Source organism: Stegodyphus dumicola, chromosome X2, assembly GCF_044657685.1.
Source record: "Stegodyphus dumicola isolate Sdum_Otavi_A_Nest chromosome X2, ASM4465768v1".
NCBI classification, from domain to species: Eukaryota; Metazoa; Arthropoda; class Arachnida; order Araneae; family Eresidae; genus Stegodyphus; species Stegodyphus dumicola.
In genome coordinates, this window is record NC_140781.1 from 141,727,353 (window position 1) to 141,750,244 (window position 22,892).

The 22,892-nt window shown below is 33.0% G+C and overlaps 1 protein-coding gene across 4 annotated transcripts in view; it reads left to right on the plus strand.

Annotated features, from left to right (window-relative positions):
- The window catches only part of LOC118189518 (uncharacterized), a 317,844-nt gene that overhangs the window by 128,836 nt on the left and 166,116 nt on the right, over window positions 1-22,892 (plus strand). For all 4 annotated transcript variants that reach the window (XM_085809144.1, XM_035360141.2, XM_035360143.2 and 1 more), the window contains one exon: window positions 124-1,334. In XM_085809144.1, coding sequence (XP_085665270.1) covers window positions 124-1,334 — 1,211 coding nt within the window. The remainder of the gene's footprint in view (window positions 1-123; window positions 1,335-22,892) is intronic.

Genomic DNA, 22,892 nt, shown 5'->3' on the forward strand with positions numbered 1-22,892 from the left:
TTGAGGTTAAATGTGAGTGTAATGTGTTATATTAGTCTTGGACTTGTTAAAACTTGTTTGATTTAACCATGTTGAGGAGTTATACTAAAAATTGTGTATTTTAATGCAGTTTTTAAATTTCAGCAAGGTACTGTTAAAGATCTACCTTTGGTTAAAATAGACAAAGTAACTCACCAGTCTCTTCCTTGCAAGACTAATATTTTGAAATCTGATGCAAGTAAGACAATGTTCAGTTCTGGAACCATTCAACCTTCTACTGCTGTTCCAGTTTCTAAAGCAGAGTGTTCTAAAGGGATTTCTGGAAACATTCAACTTTCCACTGCCATACCAGTTTCTAAAGCAGAGGGTTATAAAGCAAGTTCTGGAACCATTCAGCCATTTTCTGCTGTTCCAATTTCTAAAGCAGAATCTTCTGCAGTACACAACTTAGCCAGTAAAAGTGGTGTTCAAAAGATGACTGGAGTAAAAGTTGTGAGAAAGAAAATGAATCCAAGCTTAGTAGATAAAGTTCCAGATAGGAAAAAAAGTGAGAATATTAACCCTGTTAAACATAAAACAAGTAATGCCTATAATAAAAATAAAACTGCAGAGGAGACTAAGAAAATTTCAAGTAACAATAAAAGTACTGAGGAGATTAAAAAAGTGTCTAATAACAGCAAAAATACAGAAGAGACTAAGAAAGTTTCTAGTAACTGTAAGTTTAAAAGTCCACAAGAGTGTAAAAATAATTTTGGGGACAATAAATGCAAAGTTGAAGAGGATTCTAGGAAAATAGCTTATGAAAGCAAGTGTCTAAATACTAATAGAATTGATAATCCTTCAGCTAAATTTTCCAAAGCTATTAAAGATGAGTACAAAATTCCAAAGTGTTCACCCGAAAAAAAGTTATTGAATTCTGATAAAAAACAGTTACCTCCAATTTCGGCTATTTCTAAAACTGTGCCTCAGGTACATGAAGGTTTACAGCCGAAATTTGTTAAAAAGTCTACAAAAGCAAAACGTCATTCTGATTCATTATTTGAGAAAGAGGAAGTATATAAAAAAAGCAGAAATAATGAAGAATCCATCATAAAACTAGAAAAACCATCAGTTCTGCATAAAGCATCTGATTTTAGCAAACAGTCTTTTGATCAGTCATCAGAAAATGCAGAAAACCTTACACCTAAAGATGAAGACTTGCGTTTGTATTATCCACAATTTCAGAAGAGAAGTTCAAGAGGTAAGGTTATGAAGAGAATGAATAAAATTTGTGATAGTAAAGATGTGTGCGATGATCAGAGTGCTACTCCTGCAAAAAAATTGAAATCTTCAAGTAATATAAAGTCTGAATGCGAGTAAGTTTTAATTTTTTCCTCTTGATAATATCATTGGGATCTTATTTGTTTTGTATATTTTGAAAACATAACTTTCATCGCTTTCAAATAATTCCATTTTCAAAATTATTTTGAAGTATGTGTAAGCAAAATCATATTGCATTCGGTCCTAATAATCATCTACACTGCTAGCCATTAAAATTGTAGCACCATGAAGGAAAGCAAATGCAAAAAAGATATTTATTGTATGTAAACAGTATGGCATGAAGATAAAATGATTAAACTTTTAAGCAGTTTGGGGGTTTACTGGGGTGCGAAATTAGTTGAAACAGCTGCCACCCCTGGCAGCTAAAATGGCCCTTACCCCGTTAGGCATGCAGTCGAACTGAGCTTGAATGACAGAAACAGGCAACTCATTCCATGCTGCTTCAAGTCTATGCCGCACTTCATCAACCATATTAGCTGGAGGGGGTTTGCGGGCCAGTGTCTGAGGAACCTATGACCAGACGTTTTCAGTGGGTGGCAGATCAGAGGACTGAGCAGGCCAGGGCAGCAATTGAATACTCTGTGTATCAAGGAAGGTCAGAACATGACGTGCAACATGTGGTCTTGCATTATCTTGTTGGAAGATGGCATTTGGCAGGCCTCGAAGATAGGGCACAACCACTGGATGTAAGAGGTCAGTAATGTACCGATCTGTATTCAAATTACCGTCAATCCGAACTAGATATGTGCGTGTCATATACCCAATGGCTGCCCAAACCATCACACCAGGTGCATGGTCCCTATGCCAATATCAAATCAAAGGAGGCAACGTGCTGTCTCCTTGGAGCCTGCAGACATGGATACGGCCATCAGAATACTGCATGTGGAACTGGGATCCATCTGAAAAGACGCCATTATGCCACTCCTTTATCTAGCTTTGTCATGCGGCACACCAGATTTGCCGTCCCTCTCTATGCTGCACTGTTGGGAAGCTGAATTAACTGTACTGTGAATTGGTCACTGTGCTGATAGTCCACGCTGTTGGAAACGTTGACACTCTGTACAAGTGGATACTGGCGGTGCTGCAAACATGCCCATTTCTGGACTAATGGGCCGTGATATGGTTGTATGGTTTCTCAGAGCTAACCTCACAATATGTCTGTCCTCTCAGGTGTTAGTCATGGGGCGGAGTCGAGATTCTGCATGCCATTCAGTATGAACCTTAGTAACCTATTGATTCTATATTTGCATGACAGTGTTTTGATGTCGACCAGTGCAACAGACGATATCTCAGAATGATAATCCACACTCTTGGTAGGCATCGATTCTGCCTCCATCGATTTTCGACACTTGCTGGTAATAATTTTTTTGTTCGCGGCATAATGCGAAATTCAGAGCAAACACTGACCTTACAAAGCACTTTCCAAATGAGAAATCCGATACACAACTTTTCTTTTATACAGTGCTTCAGATCTTGTTTCTTCCTCCTGCGTCATCTTAATGCGTAATCATTTGCATATCCCAATCTCTTCTTCATTTGATGTGATTTTGATGTTCGTCAGATCATTCCTTCCTGATGTTGCAATTTAAATGGCCAGCAGTGTATATCTCGTAGTAGTTTGTCTTACATTATTTACCTAAAGTGATTTTAATAATCTTCGTTGTGAAGTTATTAGTATCATAACTAAATATTCATATAGATAAATTTAAACCCAGGAGAAAATTTTGAATAATAGATATGGAATGTTTTCCTAATACCTTGTTTAAATGTTGTTATCCAAAGAGGGGGGTTGAGTAATTGATAATGCAGAAAGAAAAATAAATCTGTAATTGGTTACAACTTACTGAAATATGCTGATATTTTTCATTATGTATGAAATTTTATGTTATTGGCTAGTATTTTCTGTTTATATTTGTACATTTTTTTGGTAAATCATATGTCATCAGAATTACAACGTGCATATTTTGAATTTGTTAGTTCTTGTTTTTCTGCTATTTAGAATATAATTCCTATTTTAAGATACATTTTGATAAAAAATCAAAGTTTTCTTGGGGGGGGGCAATTGTCAAATTATGTCTCAACTAAAAATTAAAAAAAAAAAAAAAAAATTGAGAAAAGATTTTTTTCTGTAAAAATCAAGTTTTTGAGTAAGCATCTAATGTCTGAAAAGTTTTTTTTTTAATGAAATTTCATTACTTTTAAGCTAGTGTGAAATATGCATTAGATTAGACTTCAAAAAGTAGCAATAAGATAGAGTAAAATCTTTTTTGGTTCTTGGTCAAAATATGTCTAAAAATAACCAAAAATGTATTGCAGATGAATATTATTGCATTTTTAAAACATGCATTATTAAGCAGTAACACTGCTAAGTTATGAGATAAGCATGTTTGACAAAAAGCATGTGATTCTAACTTTGCCTACAAATACTTATGATTTTTAATTAAATAACTGCGAATGCTTAAAAACACTTGTATAAAAAAAGCATATATAATAAAAATACAGTATAAAGTGTGATACAAAATCATACATATCAGTAACTGTCTTTCATAAAATGAAGTTATTTCTGTGCCCATTGATTAAATTTAACAGATTCATATGAGATGCCCCAATGATAATTTTTATGAGGTAAAATTCCTTTCTAGTATGATAATAATTCTTTTATTTCTTGACTTGTTCTTCAAAATTTTTAAATTTTTTTTTCAGTTAGGTCGAGACCTTCTGTTGAACTTGCAATTCTCATTTGTTTGTCTGGTGGATTTGGGTTTAAAATGTCAGATTCTTCAGTAGCAATTTTCTCATGCATCTCAGTAAGTTCATCAGTTATCAGCTCTCTGCTAATAGAGTCCAACAGCTTGCTGATGCCATCACTTTCAATTTTCAAATCTTTTTATTGGGCAAGATTGATAATTTTTCTATTAATGAGTGACTTTATGCGCTTTTGGTGTTATTTTTATCTTGTTTTTGGAAAGGAATGGAAAAAATTTCTTCCAAACAGCATTCAAGGTAGTTTTGGAAAATTTCAAATCAAGATTCTGCAATGAAAATACCGACATAATTTTAATTTCATGGAAGTTGGGGTATTATTGTACATTTAAAGCATATGAAAAATGACTGGAGAAATATGAGCATAAAAAGAGAATTACATTCAAAATAGCAGAAAAACACTAACTGAAATGTAATATTTGATTAATTTTATCATTAAATAATATATACATTATTTTCCTTCCTTCTTTTTTATCTATCTTTCCTCCCTGTAAATATTTAACATGATTTAAGACTTTTTTTATTTTTAAGAAAAGTAGGTTTTTCTGTTGTGTGTATGTAATATTAAAATTTTGGGGATGATTTGGTTAATTTCTTATTCTACTATTTTGTAAATTGCTTTCACATTGAACTATGGAGAAACCTAGGTATTTAGTTGCATTGCCAGGTCCATGGTCATTTTGCAGTCCAGCTGAATTAAATTTCTTTCATCTGTAATAAATTTGAATCTATAAAATTAAGAATAAAGCAGAAAGGTGGTTCAATATCCTTAAACAATCGAATTGTGAACTAATATATGTAAACACTAGGTGTAGATTTAAAAAAATAACCTGTGTGATATATCTGTAAATGTAATGCTAAACTATTTTTGCAAGAATAATATCTTATGCTTTTTTTAAAAAATTTATTTACAAAATCTGAATAACCGGGAGAGAGAGGGTTCAAAATATTTTAGTATGTGAAAATTTTCTTAATCGCTTAGCGAAAAATATAAGGTTAATGCACATGATAAAACATTAGTATATTTGTCAAAAAATTTTTGTTTTAATATTATAATTAAGCATTTTCATTAGTGAATTTAGATAAGGGTGAATACACTATTGCATTACTAATGTACTGGAATAGTAGCGTAACTGTAGTTTTATAATTGTTACTTCAGCAAAAGTTGATAGGACAAACTTTAAGCAATAAATGAGAAAAGATCAACATTTACTTTCCATAATGTATCATAATTTTTCAGGAGATGGAGAAATATAGCTGTACCATATCTAAAGCTACAATTTAATAAGCTAGGAAGTTTATAACGCACATATGCCCAAGACACAGATAAAAAAGAGTGTGAGTGTATAGTGCAAGCAATTGTTGCAAGAGCGTTGCAGGGTTATGAAAGCTTGAATGGGTATTTTTAGTCTTGAAAAATCATTTTGTGTATATTAATCATCAAAGAATATTTTTGGCATTTTAAGCAAGAGGCATTTCATAAATAATGTATGATTTTTTTTTCTGAGAAATTTGAAGCCTCTAGCATGATGTTTGTAGATTTACTAGGTTGGTGTGCTTTGTATTAAGAAATTAATCCAAAAGTATTCTTATAAATTATTGAAAATTTCTAATTGCTTTCATTAGATGATTTATTTTTTATGGTGGATAAATATTTGAGTGAGAATCAGCTTCTTGTGACAGGTTTCAAGTCTACCATTGACTCAGACAAAAATAAATTTCTGTAATTTCTTGGCTGTCAGATTCACCAGATTAATAGCACTTTGAAATTAAAAGGAAAATTGCAAGAAATGTCTTCAAAAACTTGTGCCAAGAGACAAAAATAAACTTATTTCAAAGTGCAAAAACCACATAGGCGTGTTTTAATCAGGACTGTAAATTGCTAGTAAACAGTATAGCAAAACATTTTTGTATCATTAAAAAAATATGAACTGAGTTGAGTGTTAGATTAGTAGACATCAGAGAGATTTGGATTTTCAGACAGAAAGAGGAATTACATCATTGCATCGTGCATATTTAACTGTCTTAATTACTTATGCCTTTGGGCTATGCATAAAGAGAGTACTGTGAAGGTAAGCATTATTCCCAAGTTTGCGGTTTTACATATGCATTTTTTCATACATATATTCTGAGAATTTAGCTGTCTAATTTTGTTTACTTCTATTAATCTAGGAATTCTTATCATTCATTCATATGTACAGTATGCTTAATCTGCTGGTTGAATGTCAACATCATTAACCGAAGATATGTTAGGCCTTGAGATTTTTTATTACCATTGAGGTCATTAAATTTTCATTCAGCAGTAATAATATATATATATATTTTATGAAAGGGTAGCTTGTAAGCAAAGATTTGTGTACATGATTTTCCCTTCCAGGCAAAGAGTTAAATTGTGCTTTCCTAATACGATGCCAGGTGTCTAGCAATTTGATGACAATAGCATCAAAAATAATAACAATAAATAAATGAATAAAAGAAGGACAGAGGAATAGATACACAGTACAAGTTAACTACATCTGTATACTTTTCTAGTAATAAAAAATAACTATATCAAACATAAATCTTAAAAAACTATATCAGACATCTCTTAGAATAATAATTATAGGTTTGTATATTAAGAAAAATGACACATAATAAATTGCAGTTTTGGAAAAAGCATTAAAAATTTTCTTTTTGATAAATGTCATATAACACTGTAATTATTATAAAAGTACTGCACTAATTTTTCAAGCATTTTAATAACTTAATTTTATTGCTTTTAATGAAGCAGATATTATCAATAAATTTTTAAAATCTGTTTTGTTATTTTTTATTAATCATTAATATTATTATTAAATGTGAAGCTTCTTCCACCTCCAGCAACAATAGCTGTCAGTGTGAAAAAATAATTTTAACGCTGCTTCCAGATTAGGATGTGATTGAACTAAACTATGTTCATGGATTAATTTTAAAAACTCTAAGCTTGTAGCTGTTTTATTATCATATTGAAATGGAGTGATTTTTTAAAACTAGAAATTTCTAATTTTATATCTTTTACATTAGTGGTATTCAAACTTTATGTCATTGCTTGCGACTCCATAAAAATTCAAATGACTTTCCTTGCTCCCCCCTCGCCCAAAAAATTCATTACTTCAATCAGAGCATCGACCTTTAGTTATCCAGGGTGCATCAGAAAAACGTATACACACTTTGAACTTTCAAAGAAAATTTATTTTCAAAACTACAAGGTTACTCCAATTTGAAAAATAAGTGTACTTTCTGATCAAACTGAACGTTCTAAATGGTGTTTAAAATAAATGTTCAAACGGTAATCTTCAACATCGATACATTTCTGAATACAAGTCAGTACTGCTTCCGTACTTTGCACCAAAATGTCCAGTGGGATTTCTGTGCGCATCGCTTAAATTTTATCCCAAAGTGTGTCAAGGTTATGTGGTTTGTGACACCTTATGATGGTGTTCGGGTCCAGTTTTGTGAATGGGTTCAGGAGATGGTTCCACGTGAGCCAGAATTTATGGGTAACATTGTTTTGCTTGTTAGCATTGTTAAGCACAATTTAAGCTTAATGGAATTATCAATAGGCATAATTCTGTGTACTGGATTGACAATAATCGTCACATTACTGTTAAAAAGGCTATGAATTTGCTTGATGCAAAAGTGTTGTGTGGTTTGTCTCCTAGGGTAATCATTGAGACTTTCCATTTTGAAGATTATGTAATTGGAGCAAAGTACCTAACAATGCTTACTAATTCCATTTTACTCATATTCTGTAATGTACAGTAATGTCATGTTTTCTTACCAACAAGATGGCTCTTCTTCACACTATCTCAGGGATGCGTTAGAATAAGTAGATCAAAATACAGTACAGATTTGCCTGAGATCTGGACTCCAGTGATTTCGGATATGTTATTTTTCTGAATATTAGATCATCAGTTTAAAACTTGTAAGATGGCATGTAGAAATTAAGAAATTAAAAAATATGAGATTGTGATTTATAAAATAATGAAGTATTTATCATCAAAGGTGTATCCAAATTTACAAAAAAAAAAAAAAAAAAAGCTTAATACTTATTTGTTTACTTTATTAAACATTTCTTTCAATGCAAGTTTTTTAAGTTGCTTTTTTGTGCTAATATTTTATCATTAATACCGTAGAAAGATATAATTTCTTATTCAGTTACAAAGTTCCTTTGTTCAAGTCCTGTGATTGCTGCGTTAAGAATTCGGACTAACTTGTCAATCAAAATTTTTCATTTTCAACAACCTCTTAGTCCCTTTCTTCACTATCAGTAGCCATATTTTCTGGATCTAGAACCATGCTACAGATTTTGCCGTCTGTTAATTCATTGATAATTGGGGCATTGTCATCGCAATGAAAAACTTCTATTATATCATCTTCATTTATTATCGTTTCTCCGAATTTCTTTAAAAAAATATATTAATTGGAAAATTTAACCTTTGGTTTGCGATATGCGAAAACCTTCACATTCGCGGCTACCATATTTATCATCCTCACCATGAAATATGTTAGCTGGGCATAAATTACGCCAAATGTTGTTTAAAGTATCTGGAGACATATCTTCCCATGATCTTGCGATGCTTCATACCGCAGATTTTATACTAAACTTTTTCAAAAATTCTTGAATAGTCTTGCCATTATTCAAGAAATTCAACATGTATTTTAAAAGTTCTACTTTATATTTGCATTTCAGCAGGCGCACTATTCTGATATCCATAGGCCGAATAATGAACGAACAGTTTGGAAGAAAGAATAATATGGATACATTATCTTTCACTAATACTTTAAGTGAAATATGAGCTGAACAGTCGTCTACAATCAGACTGTTTTTGCGTCATCAGGTAAACCAACTGGATTCTTCTGAGCCTCAGGTATGAAATGATTTTCAAACCCAGTCACTCATTACCACTTGTTCACAGTGTTCTTATATAACGGAAACTCTACTCCTTTTAATTCTCGGGGTCATGTATTTTTTCTGATTACAAAAATTAACAGTTGTAAATTCCTACAGCATTTGCACATGCTAAATTGTTAGTCTCGCTTTGGAATATTTGACACAAGTTGGAGCCTGCCTTTTCTGTACAGTTTGCCAAGGTATTTTGCGGCAGATATTGTCATAAAAGACCAGTTTCATCAGCGTTGTAAATTTGTTCTGGAGATAACTTTAAACTATTAATGAGTTCAATGGATTCATCTGCAAATAGTTCAGCAGCTTCAATTATCAGCTGAAGCTTTTTCATCTAAAATTCCTAATTGCCTTATACCACGGTGATTTTTAAATTTGGTTAACCAACATGTCGAATATGTGCACTCAGTTCTTAAGTTCATTTCTTAGTGAAATATTTTAGCTTAATTATTAGCAGGCGTGCGCCAAGCCTAATTGGCGCCATCGTGCAAATGTCTAGCGAGTGCCTTTATGCAGTGACGATATTAAAGAGACATTGCTTATGGTTAACATTTAAAATGAAGCATTATTAACGTAATAACATGAAAAACTAACAGAATTACATTTTATCTTTTGTCTAAATACGCAAATATTTTGTGCTTTGTTAAAACCCACATTTAAACATATTTATTGAAGAATTATACATACATTTATGTTATAAAAAGCCGCCCAACCGGTATAGTGTTTAGCATTGCTGACTGCCGTGCCGAAGGGCCCAGGTTCGAATCTCGAAGAAAGTATGAATGTTTGTAAATCTATAGTATCCGTGCAACACGGGGGCACTCTAAATATGCAAGGCGAAAGTCTTCTCAAAAGGTTGATGGTAGGGAAAGAGGGGTGGGAGATGCTCGGCCCCTACCCAGGATGCTCTCCATCAAGATTGGATGCGAAACTGAGCTAAATCGCGCTGTCACCGTAAGGTGCCCAAGGCTGTTGCCAATGGCAGACGCATTTTGTGCTCCTTGTAATGAGGAATTTCGTGGGCTTGGGCTGACTCTAGGTCAGACAAGTGAGCATTAGCCATCAACAACAACATGTTATAATACATAACACTGCAAGCGAAGCGAAATAATATACTATGCATTGGATACCAAATATATTGCTGAACACTATTTATTATCCTAAAATTAAAAATGATATAATTTAGATATCTAATACTGAATGAATTGTTGTTCGCAGTGTAGTATACAAGAAGGTTCAAAGGGTACAAAAAATTATCTAGGGCTGATATCTAGAGATATATCCAAAATTCGTTTTTGCACACTGCTATGTTTTTGACAATGATATAGCTTAGAGTTTCAACCGGCGATGCTACATTTCCTCCAAAAGTTTGCAAAAACTGCAGTTTGTGCGTAAGATCTATACTATTTATATCACTTTGACTTTTATCAGTTAATGCATTTTGCAGTTTTTGACAGAAATTGAGCTGATCTTGTAAATATACATGAACGAAAATACGTGATGCCGATGCCTATGTAAGGATACAGGCCGGTGCAGTAGACGCGATCGATAAGTTGCTTAGTCAGTTGTACATAAAAAAGTTATCTGCAGTTACATATTATGTTAAACTTAGGTTAGCTTTTTAATTCAGAAAAACGATGATTTGAACATAATTACTCGAAATTATTATTATTTTTTTTTTACATGAACCACTTGTTTATTAATCTAAGAATTATCATCTTTTGAGAAGAAAGGATTGATATATTTACAGAGTACCACTGAATTTAAAATATACCTATTTGAGATTTGAAGAAGTAAAAATGTACAAGGTATTGTGAAATTCAAAATTGGCCATTTTTCTATTTTTACCTTATCTGGAAAACTGAAGGAAAATGTTTCGTTATTTCATTACATCTTAAATACATACTTTAAATTTGATTTATTTACCTTAATAAACAAAAGAGTACTACCATCTCCTTGAATTATTTGGCATTGGTCTAATATTTCATATATTTTCCAAGCAATGGTTTAACCGTTTGACTGCTGAGCAATTCTTGCAAGAACGCACGAGAACTGAGGGACATATTTTGACTTGATGTCGTCAAATAATGCCGCTGAAATACGGTATTTGCATGTTTGACAAGCATATCAGACCTGCCACATGGGTCATAATTCAGATGGCCTGGTTCAAATAACAACGTATTGTCAATCAAGTGAAAAAACTTCAAAATCAGTTGAAACCTATTCCTTGAAAACGTTGTCCTAAACCATGGTATATATTGGGAACCTTTTATCCAATAACACTATCAATTGTTAGCCTTCTTGTAATCCCCATTTTGAGTAAGACTGCAATAAAAGCTTTTATTTCGTATATTGTCGTCGGCGTCCACTTTTTTGCTTGAGAATTATTCGAAACAGTGTGCGAGGCAAAAAACTGGGTAGCATATCGATTTGTTTCCCTTACGATGGTTTCAAGCAGTGATGCGGTAAAAAATAAATTGAAATATGTTATGGGTGTAGCATCGGGGGGAGGCACTCATCTAGGCCCTGGAGTCTCGAAAAAATTATTTGTTGCTTTTGAAAACACATTTGTCGGAGGAATATTTGTAAAAGTTGGTGTTTCTTCTGTTTCTGAAGATGAGATAGAAGACTCACTTTCAATCCTCAGTCTCTTTCTTTGATGAGTTATAATAATGCTATCATCACTACTTGTGTCTGTTCTTTCACCGTCCTCAGAATCACTAGCAATCAAATCAACATCTGAAATAATAGCCCGTGACATGGTTATTTTTAAAAAATAATATGTAAAAAGTTATTTTAGAATGCACTCGTGTTACAAAGTACGCGTGAGGTCAGACTACGTTCGCACCCACGGAACAACAAAGACACACTGAAATGCGCTGCATCGTGGTTTTCGAGACAAATGAATGCAGTGCATTTGCGCCGCTTAGCAGTCAAGGCGGTTAAGATATACTCAGTTTTTCAGAATTAAGGTAAAATATTTCAAACAGGGCCCTTCCTAATGTTGTTTTAGAAGAAGTGTTTTACTCAATAGTTTTTATAATAGTTATTTTCTATTTTTATTTTTACTTCTGCATTTTCTGTTTTCATTTTTACCCAGATGTCGGAAGAAAAACAGAAAAAAACCGTCTGAGTATCAGAATGCAAGGAAGAAAAAGAAAGTGAGAGGAAGACATAATAAACCAAAACTTTAAAATTACTCAGTTTTTCCAAAACCCAGGAAATACCCTAGCTGACACTACTAGCATTAGTTGTCCATCAACGTCATCAACAAGGAATAAGTTAAAAGGGATTAATTGCTAAATTCTGCTGAAAAAATTCTGTTTATTGTTTTTGCTGCAAAATTTTTAAGAGTTTCAGCAACGTAAAACTGAGAAGTTCTGAATTTAACGATTAAAGTCACTTAAATGAGCACTTAAAACTTCATGAAAAAAATAAAATGCAATTCTGGAATCTACATCTTTGGTCCGATTTCTTAGAGCCCTTACGAAAGAATAAACGTGTTGATTCGGAATTTCAGAATTTATTAAAAAAAGAGACTAAGCATTGGCACAATGTTATTGAAAGAATTATCTATGCCATTCAGTTTTTAGCCAAACAAAACTTAGCCTTCTGTGGTTCCAGTAACAAGTTATTCGAAAGAAATAATAATTTTTTAAAGTGTATAGAAATGGTCACAAAATTTGACCCTCTCATGTCTGTATATATTAATAAAATTCAAACTCAAAAAAAAAAAAATATGCTTCATTGTCTTGAAGATAAAATTCAAAATGAAACAATTAGCTTATTAGGGGATAATACAGTCAAAAGTCGTTAATTCAGACACCCATAATCCGGACCTTAAAGCTACAAACATTCTGCACATGCGTCGCGTTGAAGCATGCGCATAGGCGTCTACGCATGTGCGTAAGACCTTTGCGGATGCGCATATGCGTGTGCGCATAATGTGTGTACGCATGCGCGTTTAATGTATAACGGATGGTATAAGCTAAAATTATCTAATTATCTATTTCAGTTAATGTTGCAGATTGCGTTGTTCCTTAATCTTCTAATTGGATCCGGCTTATTTTTTGCAGACTGTTAGAGCAATTTTATAAAAGTAAGCTTGAACTTTCAATTATGTCAAATAGAATTTCTGATATACATTTACTAATATGTAAAGGATCTACAAAGCGAAAGCATGTTTTGATGTCCATCAAACAAAAAGTGGAATTGCTGCAAAAAATGGATAAAGACATATCCTTTCTCTAACCATTCCGAAATCTGTTTATCAATTTCACGCTGCTCTGCTGCGGGAAGGGGGGGGACGCCGCGGCTCGCAATGAATTGGAAGTTGATCTGTCAACACTATCCTTATCTTCAGGGCAGATGTTTTTATTTTATTTGGCTTATAGTTCCTTATTAAATGTATTATTTCATCTCGATGTACTCTATCTTTGATATGATTTAAATCAAATTTCTCGTCATTATAATTCGCTTCTGATAGTGAAGAAAATGACACAGATGTTATTGAAAACGAAAAAATTTCGGTTGACAAATTAGTCGGTATTCTCAACACAGCAATTATAGGACTTGAACAGCGGAACTTTGTAACTGAACAAGAAATTATGTCTGTTTATAGAATTAAAGAGAAAGCATTAGCACAAAAAACGAAGCAACTTAATGGATAAATGCATATCCATCTCAAAATTATGCGAGGAGTATGACATTGGATGCTTGGCACAATTTATGGCCAGCTACCATATTTCATGGTGAGGATGATGATGATGATGATAGCCACAAATTTGAAGGTTTTCGAACATCGCAAATTAAAGGTGAAATTTTCCAGTTATTGGATTTTATAAAGAAATGTGGAGAAGCGGTAATAAATGAAGATGATATAACAGTTTTTCATTGCGACGACAATGCCCCAATCATCAATCAATTAATGGACGGTGAAATCTGTAATATGGTTCTAGATCCAGAAAATACCGCTTGTGATAGTGAAGAAAGTGACAGAGGTTATTAAAACGAAAAAATTTCGATTGACAAATTAGTCGGTATTCTCAACACAGCAATTATAGGACTTGAACAGCGGAACTTTGTAACTAAACAAGAAATTATGTCTGTTGTAGAATTAAACAGAAAGTATTATCACATAAAACGAAGCAACTTAAACATTTACATTGAAAGAAATGTTTAATAAAGTAAACAAATAAGTATTAAGCTTTTTTTTTTTTTTTTTTGTAAATTTTGATACCCTTTAGATCATAATTGTTCTTTATTTCATAAATTACGGTTTCATATTTTTAATTTTATAATTTCTGCATGCCATCTTACCAGATTTAAACTGATGATCAATTATCTGGAAAAATCGATAATCCGGAATCGCCGAAGTCCCAACGAGTCCGGATTAACGACTTTTGACTGTATAAAGCAAATTATTTTAAGTAAGGTCAAACAGGTAATGTATTTTTCTATTTTACTTGATTGTAGCCCTGATGCCAGACATCAAGAGCAGATATTAATTTGTACGAGGTATCTTAATTTAGAAAGTACAAACATGAATATTGAAGAAAGGTTTTTAGTATTTTGTGTTTCAACAGATACGATCATTGAAGGACGAACAACATTCTTATTAAAGGCTTTAGAGGAAAAGGGTTTAGACATTAGTAATTTATGCAGCCAAGAATACAACAGTGGTTCAGCCATGACAGATAAACAGTTTTCGAGTAATTTCCTCAAACCGTTGCTTTTCCGAATTAAAAAGTTAAGGTATCTTTCACATAATATGTAACTGCATTTACCTTTTTTATGTAGAACAACAATAACAACAGGGAATTGCAAAAAAATATAAATGTTGCACAAATTACTGCTATTGCAACCGTAGGCACAAAATAAGGATTAAGCAATTTGTCGAATGCGTCTACCCTTACATACACATCGGCATCACGTATTTTCACGTTCAAATAAGACAAAGAACACCAGGGACGAACTCCTGCCTTGGTTATAACTTTCGGTAAAATAAGACAGTGTGCTATGAGGAAGGGGGACTCAGACTTGCCAAGCTTGAGGCTGCCTTAACACGGTTAAATGCCCCAACCCCTAGAGGCGATCCAAGTGGCCGCTATCCTATCGGTCGAGCCAATGAGCTAAGTCTAAACTGAGTTGACATTAATACTTAGCAACTCACATTCCACGTCCCCGTTCTGGAGGGATGGTAAAATATCTGCCATCAAAAGAGGCCTCAAATCTGGACAACAAAAAGAAGTCACTTAAACACTGTCAGACAGACTGGGCCACCAATCCGGCCTGCTAACACTACAAAAGTGGTATCGGCTTTAGGCGCCCCCAGGGAGAAACCAAGGAAGGATATGAATATGCAGTTTTGAGGCTCCGGGCACCCACTGGGAACCTCAAGCAGTTTAAATACTCGCTAAATTCACCAACTCCATCGACGGGGATGTTTCGCCCTGGACAGCCATGAATATCTGACTATGTAGCTCCACCACAACCAAAGGAACGGACAAGACAGTACCATATGGTCCCTGTGGAGCCTGAAACAGCCATCGCCAGCGATGACTCCAGTCCTTTGGAGACTGATTTTAAACACCCGTGGGCGAGACTGCCTAGGTACAGATCCTAATCAGTACTTCCCAGGTTTTACCTGAGTCGACTGCCGGAGGGGCGTTCAAATAAGACTAGAATTTTCTTGTTCAGACAGGCAGTGAGACGAACTGCTTGTTTTAATGATTTTACCCGGTGGCTTTTTTACTCAGCGCCGTCGAGCACCACACGACCTTGCACCTATTGTTGGCGCGAGCCTGGCCATTAGCATTGGACCCGTCAATGGCACGCTCTTGCTGCTACACTGTCTGATCCATTCAGTCATCACTTTGTTATGATCTTCACTTTTAACTACGAATAATTTTTCTGTCATTCATTGCAAATGGGATGTCAGAACACACAAAAGAAAAGTTCATTTTTTGGCTGTGTTTTGTCATATACAGTTGACTTTCCAATGCTGCTACTCGCATAATTTTGAGACGGATATACCTTTATCCATTTCTTGCAGCAGTTCCACTTTTGTTTAATGGACATTGAAACATGCTTTTGCTTTTAAGATCCTATTGCTGCTCCATAATTAGAAATTCTTTTTGACATAATCGAAAGTTGAAAATTTAATTTTCATAAATTCCTGTAATAGAAACAGCCTGCAAAAAATAATTAAGCTGGATCAAATCAGAAAGTTAAGGAAAAGCGCAGTCTGCTTTACTGACTGAAATTCTTTAGAAGAAGTAAAGTATAATTTTAGCTTAGCTTAAATAGCATCCACTATAAATTATTGGCTATGTATTGTGAGATTGGCGACGAAAGACAAGTTGTTCCGCTAAATTTTGTCTTGCTTCTTTCACGCACTGAGAAAATTGAACCCGATTGTATTAGCTCAGTTATTTTTTATACTTACGTCTATTTCTTGCACATGCGTAAGACTTATCTGAGTCCTGAATAAATAATATCCGAGTCCTGAATACTTAGGCTTATCGAGGTCCGGCGCTAGGTACCTTATCACCTAAAACAGTCTCCGTGGATCCTAAGTTATGCTACCAAGTGACTAAGATCTAAATTTTTGCTGCCCCTAAATTTTGGATTTCCAGTACTTGTAAATTCTAAAAATATTTTCATTCCTAAATTTTGTTGCTTGGTACTTATTAAATTTCAAAAATTTTGTCTTCCCTAAATTCTGCTGCCCAGTGCAGCCATATGAGCTCTGGCGCCGTTTCTGGGTTTATATGTGAAAAACAAATCAGTTTTTCTTAATTCAAATTGTACTAAATGTAATCTTTTGAGTATCATTAACAAAATTATTTATAGCATATGAAAAGAAAATTTTGTGAAATTTTTTCTCGTTAATATTTCTTAGTACATTTAACTTCAATCCATAATCATCGCCAAGCATTATATCACTATAAAAGGTGCCATTTGTTATTAAATTACTAATATAAAAAATTGTCTGTGCATCACTGCAGAGTCATTACTCAAGTTGTCATGTGTTGGTAAACATGCAGTGATGAAAGCAAAATATAATAAATAATGATTCGTCAGTTTGGCATCAGGGATGTAAAATCAACGATGTTTCTATTTAGAATATTTCAGTTTGAGATGTATGCCAAGCAGATACGCAGCTATGGAGCCAAATTATTGTTTCTTCAATAACAAGGTATTTTTTAGTGCCGAAGAGAAATAAGAATTGGTATTCTCCACATGTTTTATTTATGGGGGAAATTATCAAATGCGCATGCGCAAAGCATTGAGAAAATAAAGCTGTTGGCGGTTTTGAGGTCCGGATTTTAGATAATTCCGGTTATTGGACGTCCGGGTATTGGACTTTATACTATATACCAGGCCAGTAGATAGGATGCAGGAGACCAATCGAGTTTCCTGCATGCTCTCAAGACCTTATACCGCTTGTTTATCTTATGCGACACAGGTGGCATGCTTGTCATAGTCATACATATGTAACAATACAATGCTGTAGAGTTTTCCTGCTTAACAACTTTGAGGCAAGAATTTAAATACCAACATTTCTAAATTTAACTGTAACAATTTTAAGTGCCCCTATAAACCTAGATTTTAAGATTTACAAAATTTGCTTATCGCAATCGAGTATACGAGTTTCTAAATTTATCTTATTTTATAAGGTACTTTGAAAATTTTAAACAGTAGACATTTTACACTAGGTAATAAATTTATGACATTATAACTACCTTTAAGAATTTAACATTGTGTGAATACATTACTTATTACATTAAACATATAGCAGTTCTTAAAGTTCACTAAAAATTTTAGTTTGTAGACTTCGTAGTAATGACTTGATCATTTTCTGCTAACTTTGTGCAACTAAATGCATCCATGTGTTTATTTTTGGTTCCTGGTGTAGGTTTGGGTTCTTATCTTGTCGTTGAATGGTTGGATGCATAGATATCACCTTAATAACTTTTGATTTGAACCTGAATGAGAATTTAACCATGCAATAGGTCTGTGATCTGTTTGGATTGCAAAAGGCTGTCCTTAGAGGTACACTTCAATTTTCTTAGAGGTTACATTATGGCGCAGTCCTCTTTTTTGATTATTTCATGTAAAAAAATCTTTCCTGGGATTGCGTAATGGCATTAACTCTCTCTGGGAAAATTTTACTGTTGCCGGAGGATTTTATGAGCTTGAAGGTTTGATTTCTTAGAATGTAATATCCTGGATCAAGGGATTGATCTGTTCTCCAAGCCTTTAAAAGAACATGCCCAAAATCTCCTTTAATTTTTACTTGAGCAAGGAATAGGCATTTCAACTCATGATCCAATGGTTGATGGATCCACACTACTTTGCCAGTTAAAATTTCATTAGGTGCATAGGAATTCATTATTATATAAATAGAAGTTCCAGAATGATGTAGAATAATCAACTCTTTCCCATTAATAATTGCCGTATGTATGGCTGTAAGTATTTTTATGAGTTGTCAAGCAAAGCTAAGCAGGGCAGTTTCTCTTCTTGTTTATTTCTCCACTACAGACATGAGGGCCCTAAATGTGAAAACAATCCACACTCAAAACACGAGTGGTTTTTCATTTCTTGGATTGTTTCACCTTATCTTGATCATTTACTTTATGCAGCAGAAAAAGCAACTCTTTCAAGATGTGAAAATTCTCTAATCGGTGCATTTACATGTTTTATGCATTCAACACAATGGGATGTGAATGTGATATTAGTGGCCAGCTGTTCACTCGTCAGTTTGTGGCATCACACTAGAGGCAACTCTGAGTTCCTAGAAGGAAGCTGGCTTTGTGAGGGGAACATTCCTGAATGTCTGCCATGTGGTCTTGCTGGAATGAAGTGGAAAGTCTAAACGTAATGGCCCACATGCATGCGAAACTAAGTAAAATTCATTATCTTTAAGTCATACTAATGTTGGTCTGAATGGTTTGACAGTACAGTCAAAAGTCGTTAATTCGGACACCCATAATCCGGAATGATCTATAATCCGGACCTCAAAGCTACAAACTTTCTGCGCATGCGTCGCGTTCACGCATGCGCACAGGCATTTAAGAGTGCGCTTAAGACCTTTACGGCTGCGAATATGTTTGTGCACATGCGCGTTTAATGTGTAACGGAGGTATAAGCTAAGCTAAAATTATCTAATTCAGTTAATGTTGCACGTTGCGTTGTTCCTTAATCTTCGAATTGGATCCGGCTTATTATTTTTTGCAGACTGTTAGAGCAATTTTATAAAAGTAAGCTTGAACTTTCGATTATGTCAAATAGAATTTCCGATATATATTTACTAATATGTAATTTGTAGCTACGAAGCGAAAGTATGTTTTGAAATCCGAAATCTGTTTACCAATTTCACGCCGCGGATTGGAAGTTGATCTGTCAGCACTATCCTTATCTTCAGGGCAGATGTTTTTATTTTATTTGGCTTATAATTCCTTACTAAGTGTAGTATTTCATGTCGATGTACTCCGTGTTTGATATGATTTAAATCAAGTTCCTCGTCATTATAATTCGCTTCCGATAGTGAAGAAAGTGACCCAGAGGTTATTGAAAACGAAAACATTTCGATTGACAAATTAGTCGGTATTCTCAACACAGCAGTTATAGGACTTGAACAGCGGAACTTTGTAACTAAACAAGAAATTATGTCTGTTTAATAGAATTAAAGAGAAAGTATTAACACATGAAACGAAGCAACTTACATTGAAAGAAATGTTTAATAAAGGAAACAAATAAATATTAAGCTTTTTCTTTTTGTAAATTTTGATACCCTTTAGATCATAATTGTTCTTTATTTCATAAATTACGGTTTCATATTTTTAATTTCGTAATTTCTGCATGCCATCTTACCAGATTTAAACTGATGATCTATAATCCGGAAAAATCGATAATCTGGAATCACCGAAGTCCCGACGAGTCCGGATTATCGACTTTTGACTGTATTTTAGTTTCTCTTAATGGTGCATGTGCAGATTTCAGCAGATAATGTAGCAAGAAATGGCAAAAGAACTATTGCTGCTGACTTTATTTACTTCAAGGGAGGGGGGGGGAAGATACAGGCTTAAAATTTAAACCATCAGAAGTTCTAAAAGTTATTTGTGAGCGCTGAAATTGAACATACTCTGTTTCAAATAATAAATGGATTTATAATTGTCTAATGTAGTAGGAGGCATTTATTGAAAGAATTTTTCTAAAGGTGCCAAGTGGTGAGTTGATGAAATTCAAACTAGAATGGTCTTCACTATTAAAATTCTCACTCTATAGGAAAATTTCAGATGAATTATATTTTATTTTTCATAATTGTGTTTTTCTCCCTGTAAAACTTGAAACCTAGGTTTGAATTTAAAAAATTTTTGTAGATTTCTTGAAATGTTTCTCTCTGTTTGCCAATGCATTCCTCTACACATTTATTGTTGCTAGCATATGAATTTATTTCATTATACGGATTTGAAAAATAGATAGTTTTAATATAGATCGTAAGCTTAACTGCATCTTGTAATGAAGCACTATAGTAGATAAAATTTCTCGATTATCTGGTATGTGTCAATGTTTGCTGCAAATTTGTAATTAACTTCCAAAATAGCATTTGTACAATTTCATAGAAGAATTTATCTCATTATATTAATTTAGAGGTTCTGTCTCTTTAATGAACATTGGTTCTCCAGGAATAGTATGTAGTTTCTTAACTTTTACAGTCAAGTTTGCAACTTCAAAAGGTGCGTTTTTACTAAACCATTAAATTCATTTCAAAAGTTTCTTTATCCAAAGATTTCAGCAGCCGTATTAAACCACATAAAATATCAAAACATTCTACATACATTCACATTTTTCTTCACCAAGCATTCATTGCAAAGTAAACAGTCAGGCCTGTCGTCACTTTTCGCAAGAATGAAAGTGAAGATATATATAAAGAAGCTCTCTCTCTACGTATGTATACATGTAATCAAAATATAATTAAATAATTAAATCGAAATTTTAGTGGTTTTACAGTTTAATAGGAAGAAAGTATGCAAGATTGGAACAAGAACAAAGCAATTTGATATTATAACATAATAAAAGTAATGTAATAAAATAATGCTATAAAACAACTAATTGAAAAGTCTCTAGTCATTTTCAAGGAGCAGCCGAAAAATTCTCAACAGAGCTACATTTGTGAATTACATCTGGATGATTATTCATCAAAAGTAAATGCCAAATAAATTAAATTAATAAAAACAATTTCAGGTGGTTAATTTTTAAAAAATAATGTAAATAAAGAATGCAATAACAAAGTTTTTTTTTAAAATTCTTTTTGATCAGGCATCTGCATATAAAGTGCTCTGACGTGATCCAAGAGAAAAAATACTGTACAAATCTTAAACAATACAAAAGAAGAATTCTTGAAATGAAATGAACAATTTGTCTAATTAGAAACCACAAGCTAAATCAGAATTTTTGAAAACTGCCAAAAAACTGTTACTTATCAGCAAATTCTTCAAAAAGTTTATCTTCAAAAAGAAACTAACAAGTTTTATCCTAAATTGGGAAATATTTTCATCAAGCAAAAGTCTTACAATTAGAGAAAAGAATTAATTTAATAAGAGATTGTTATAGATTGTAATGAAAATTCTTTTGACAGATTAAATGACTAGAGAAAAAATTTAGAATTCAGAACCTACCCACATGGCATTGGGCAAATTAAAGGCTATAGGCTAAATTAATACTTTTGAAAATATGTAGAACTGAAGTAACAAAACTGCTATGATATGAAAGCAATTAAAGTCAAAACCCAAAGAAAAGAAATGAAACCAAGTTACTTATGTTGAGAATCAAAGAGTGTAGCAGAAAAATGAGAAATATTTTCAAAGAAAATGCCCTAAAATAAGGAAAAAGTGTAAATTTAATAAAAGATTGAATTAATTAAACGGAAAGGAAAAAGAGAATTAAAAACCTGTGACAAAGATGTTCCTTGGAATCATTGTGCAAAATACATTTGATGAAAGGAAATAGTGCTGATAAGCATTAAACTGAGTTAAGTTGTAGGTTGGTAAAATGGAAGTAATTTTAAATCTGGGTTGTAAAGAAGTCGCTTGCAAAACTGAGGAAAGTGGTGGATGGTGTAAATGGAATGATAAAATTATTGAAATGAAATGCTAATGTTTGTATTGTCATATACTCGGTTTCAGCTTTAATTATGTAAAGTAAGATATAAATTCTAACAATTCTAGTAATAAGTATTTATCAAATTTGAGTAAAAGTGTAATTTTTCAGCAACTGCACAATGTATATAAGTTTTATAAAGTTATGAAAAAAGAAGCCACGGCAAAATGAATTATAAATGTGTAACAAAAAGTATTCCTAAAAATTGTGGGTATTTTAGCAGAATTTAAAAACGAATCATGAGCATTAAAAATTAATAAGTATGCAATATAAGCACTATAATAAGTACATATTTTTTGCTCCTGCATAAAATGTTGAAATAACTTATGTAGAGTGCTTCTTTTATTTTTCATATTATGACTTTCAGGAAGCTTGAATATGTTTGTGATTTGATTAATGCATTGGTCATGCAGTGTATGTATCTGAAGATATGTGAGAAATAATTCTACTTCATCTTCATTTTTCTTTTTTAATTTCAGTGTTTTAAAAGAAAAGTTAAAAATTTGCATTTGCAAATATTTTCCAAATAGTCTGTCAGGCTGTTGTTAAGGAAACAAGAATGAAATAATCATATTCTTTCTTTTATAATATAGATTTTAAAAGCTGTAGATTTCAAATTGTTGCAGCAGATCAAAAAAATTTTGAACCCTGGACAAACATAATGAAAACGTGTAATGGACTTTGCCTCGCTCGCTAAGAATGACTTCTATTTTTGTATTTCATCTTTAATTTATAAATT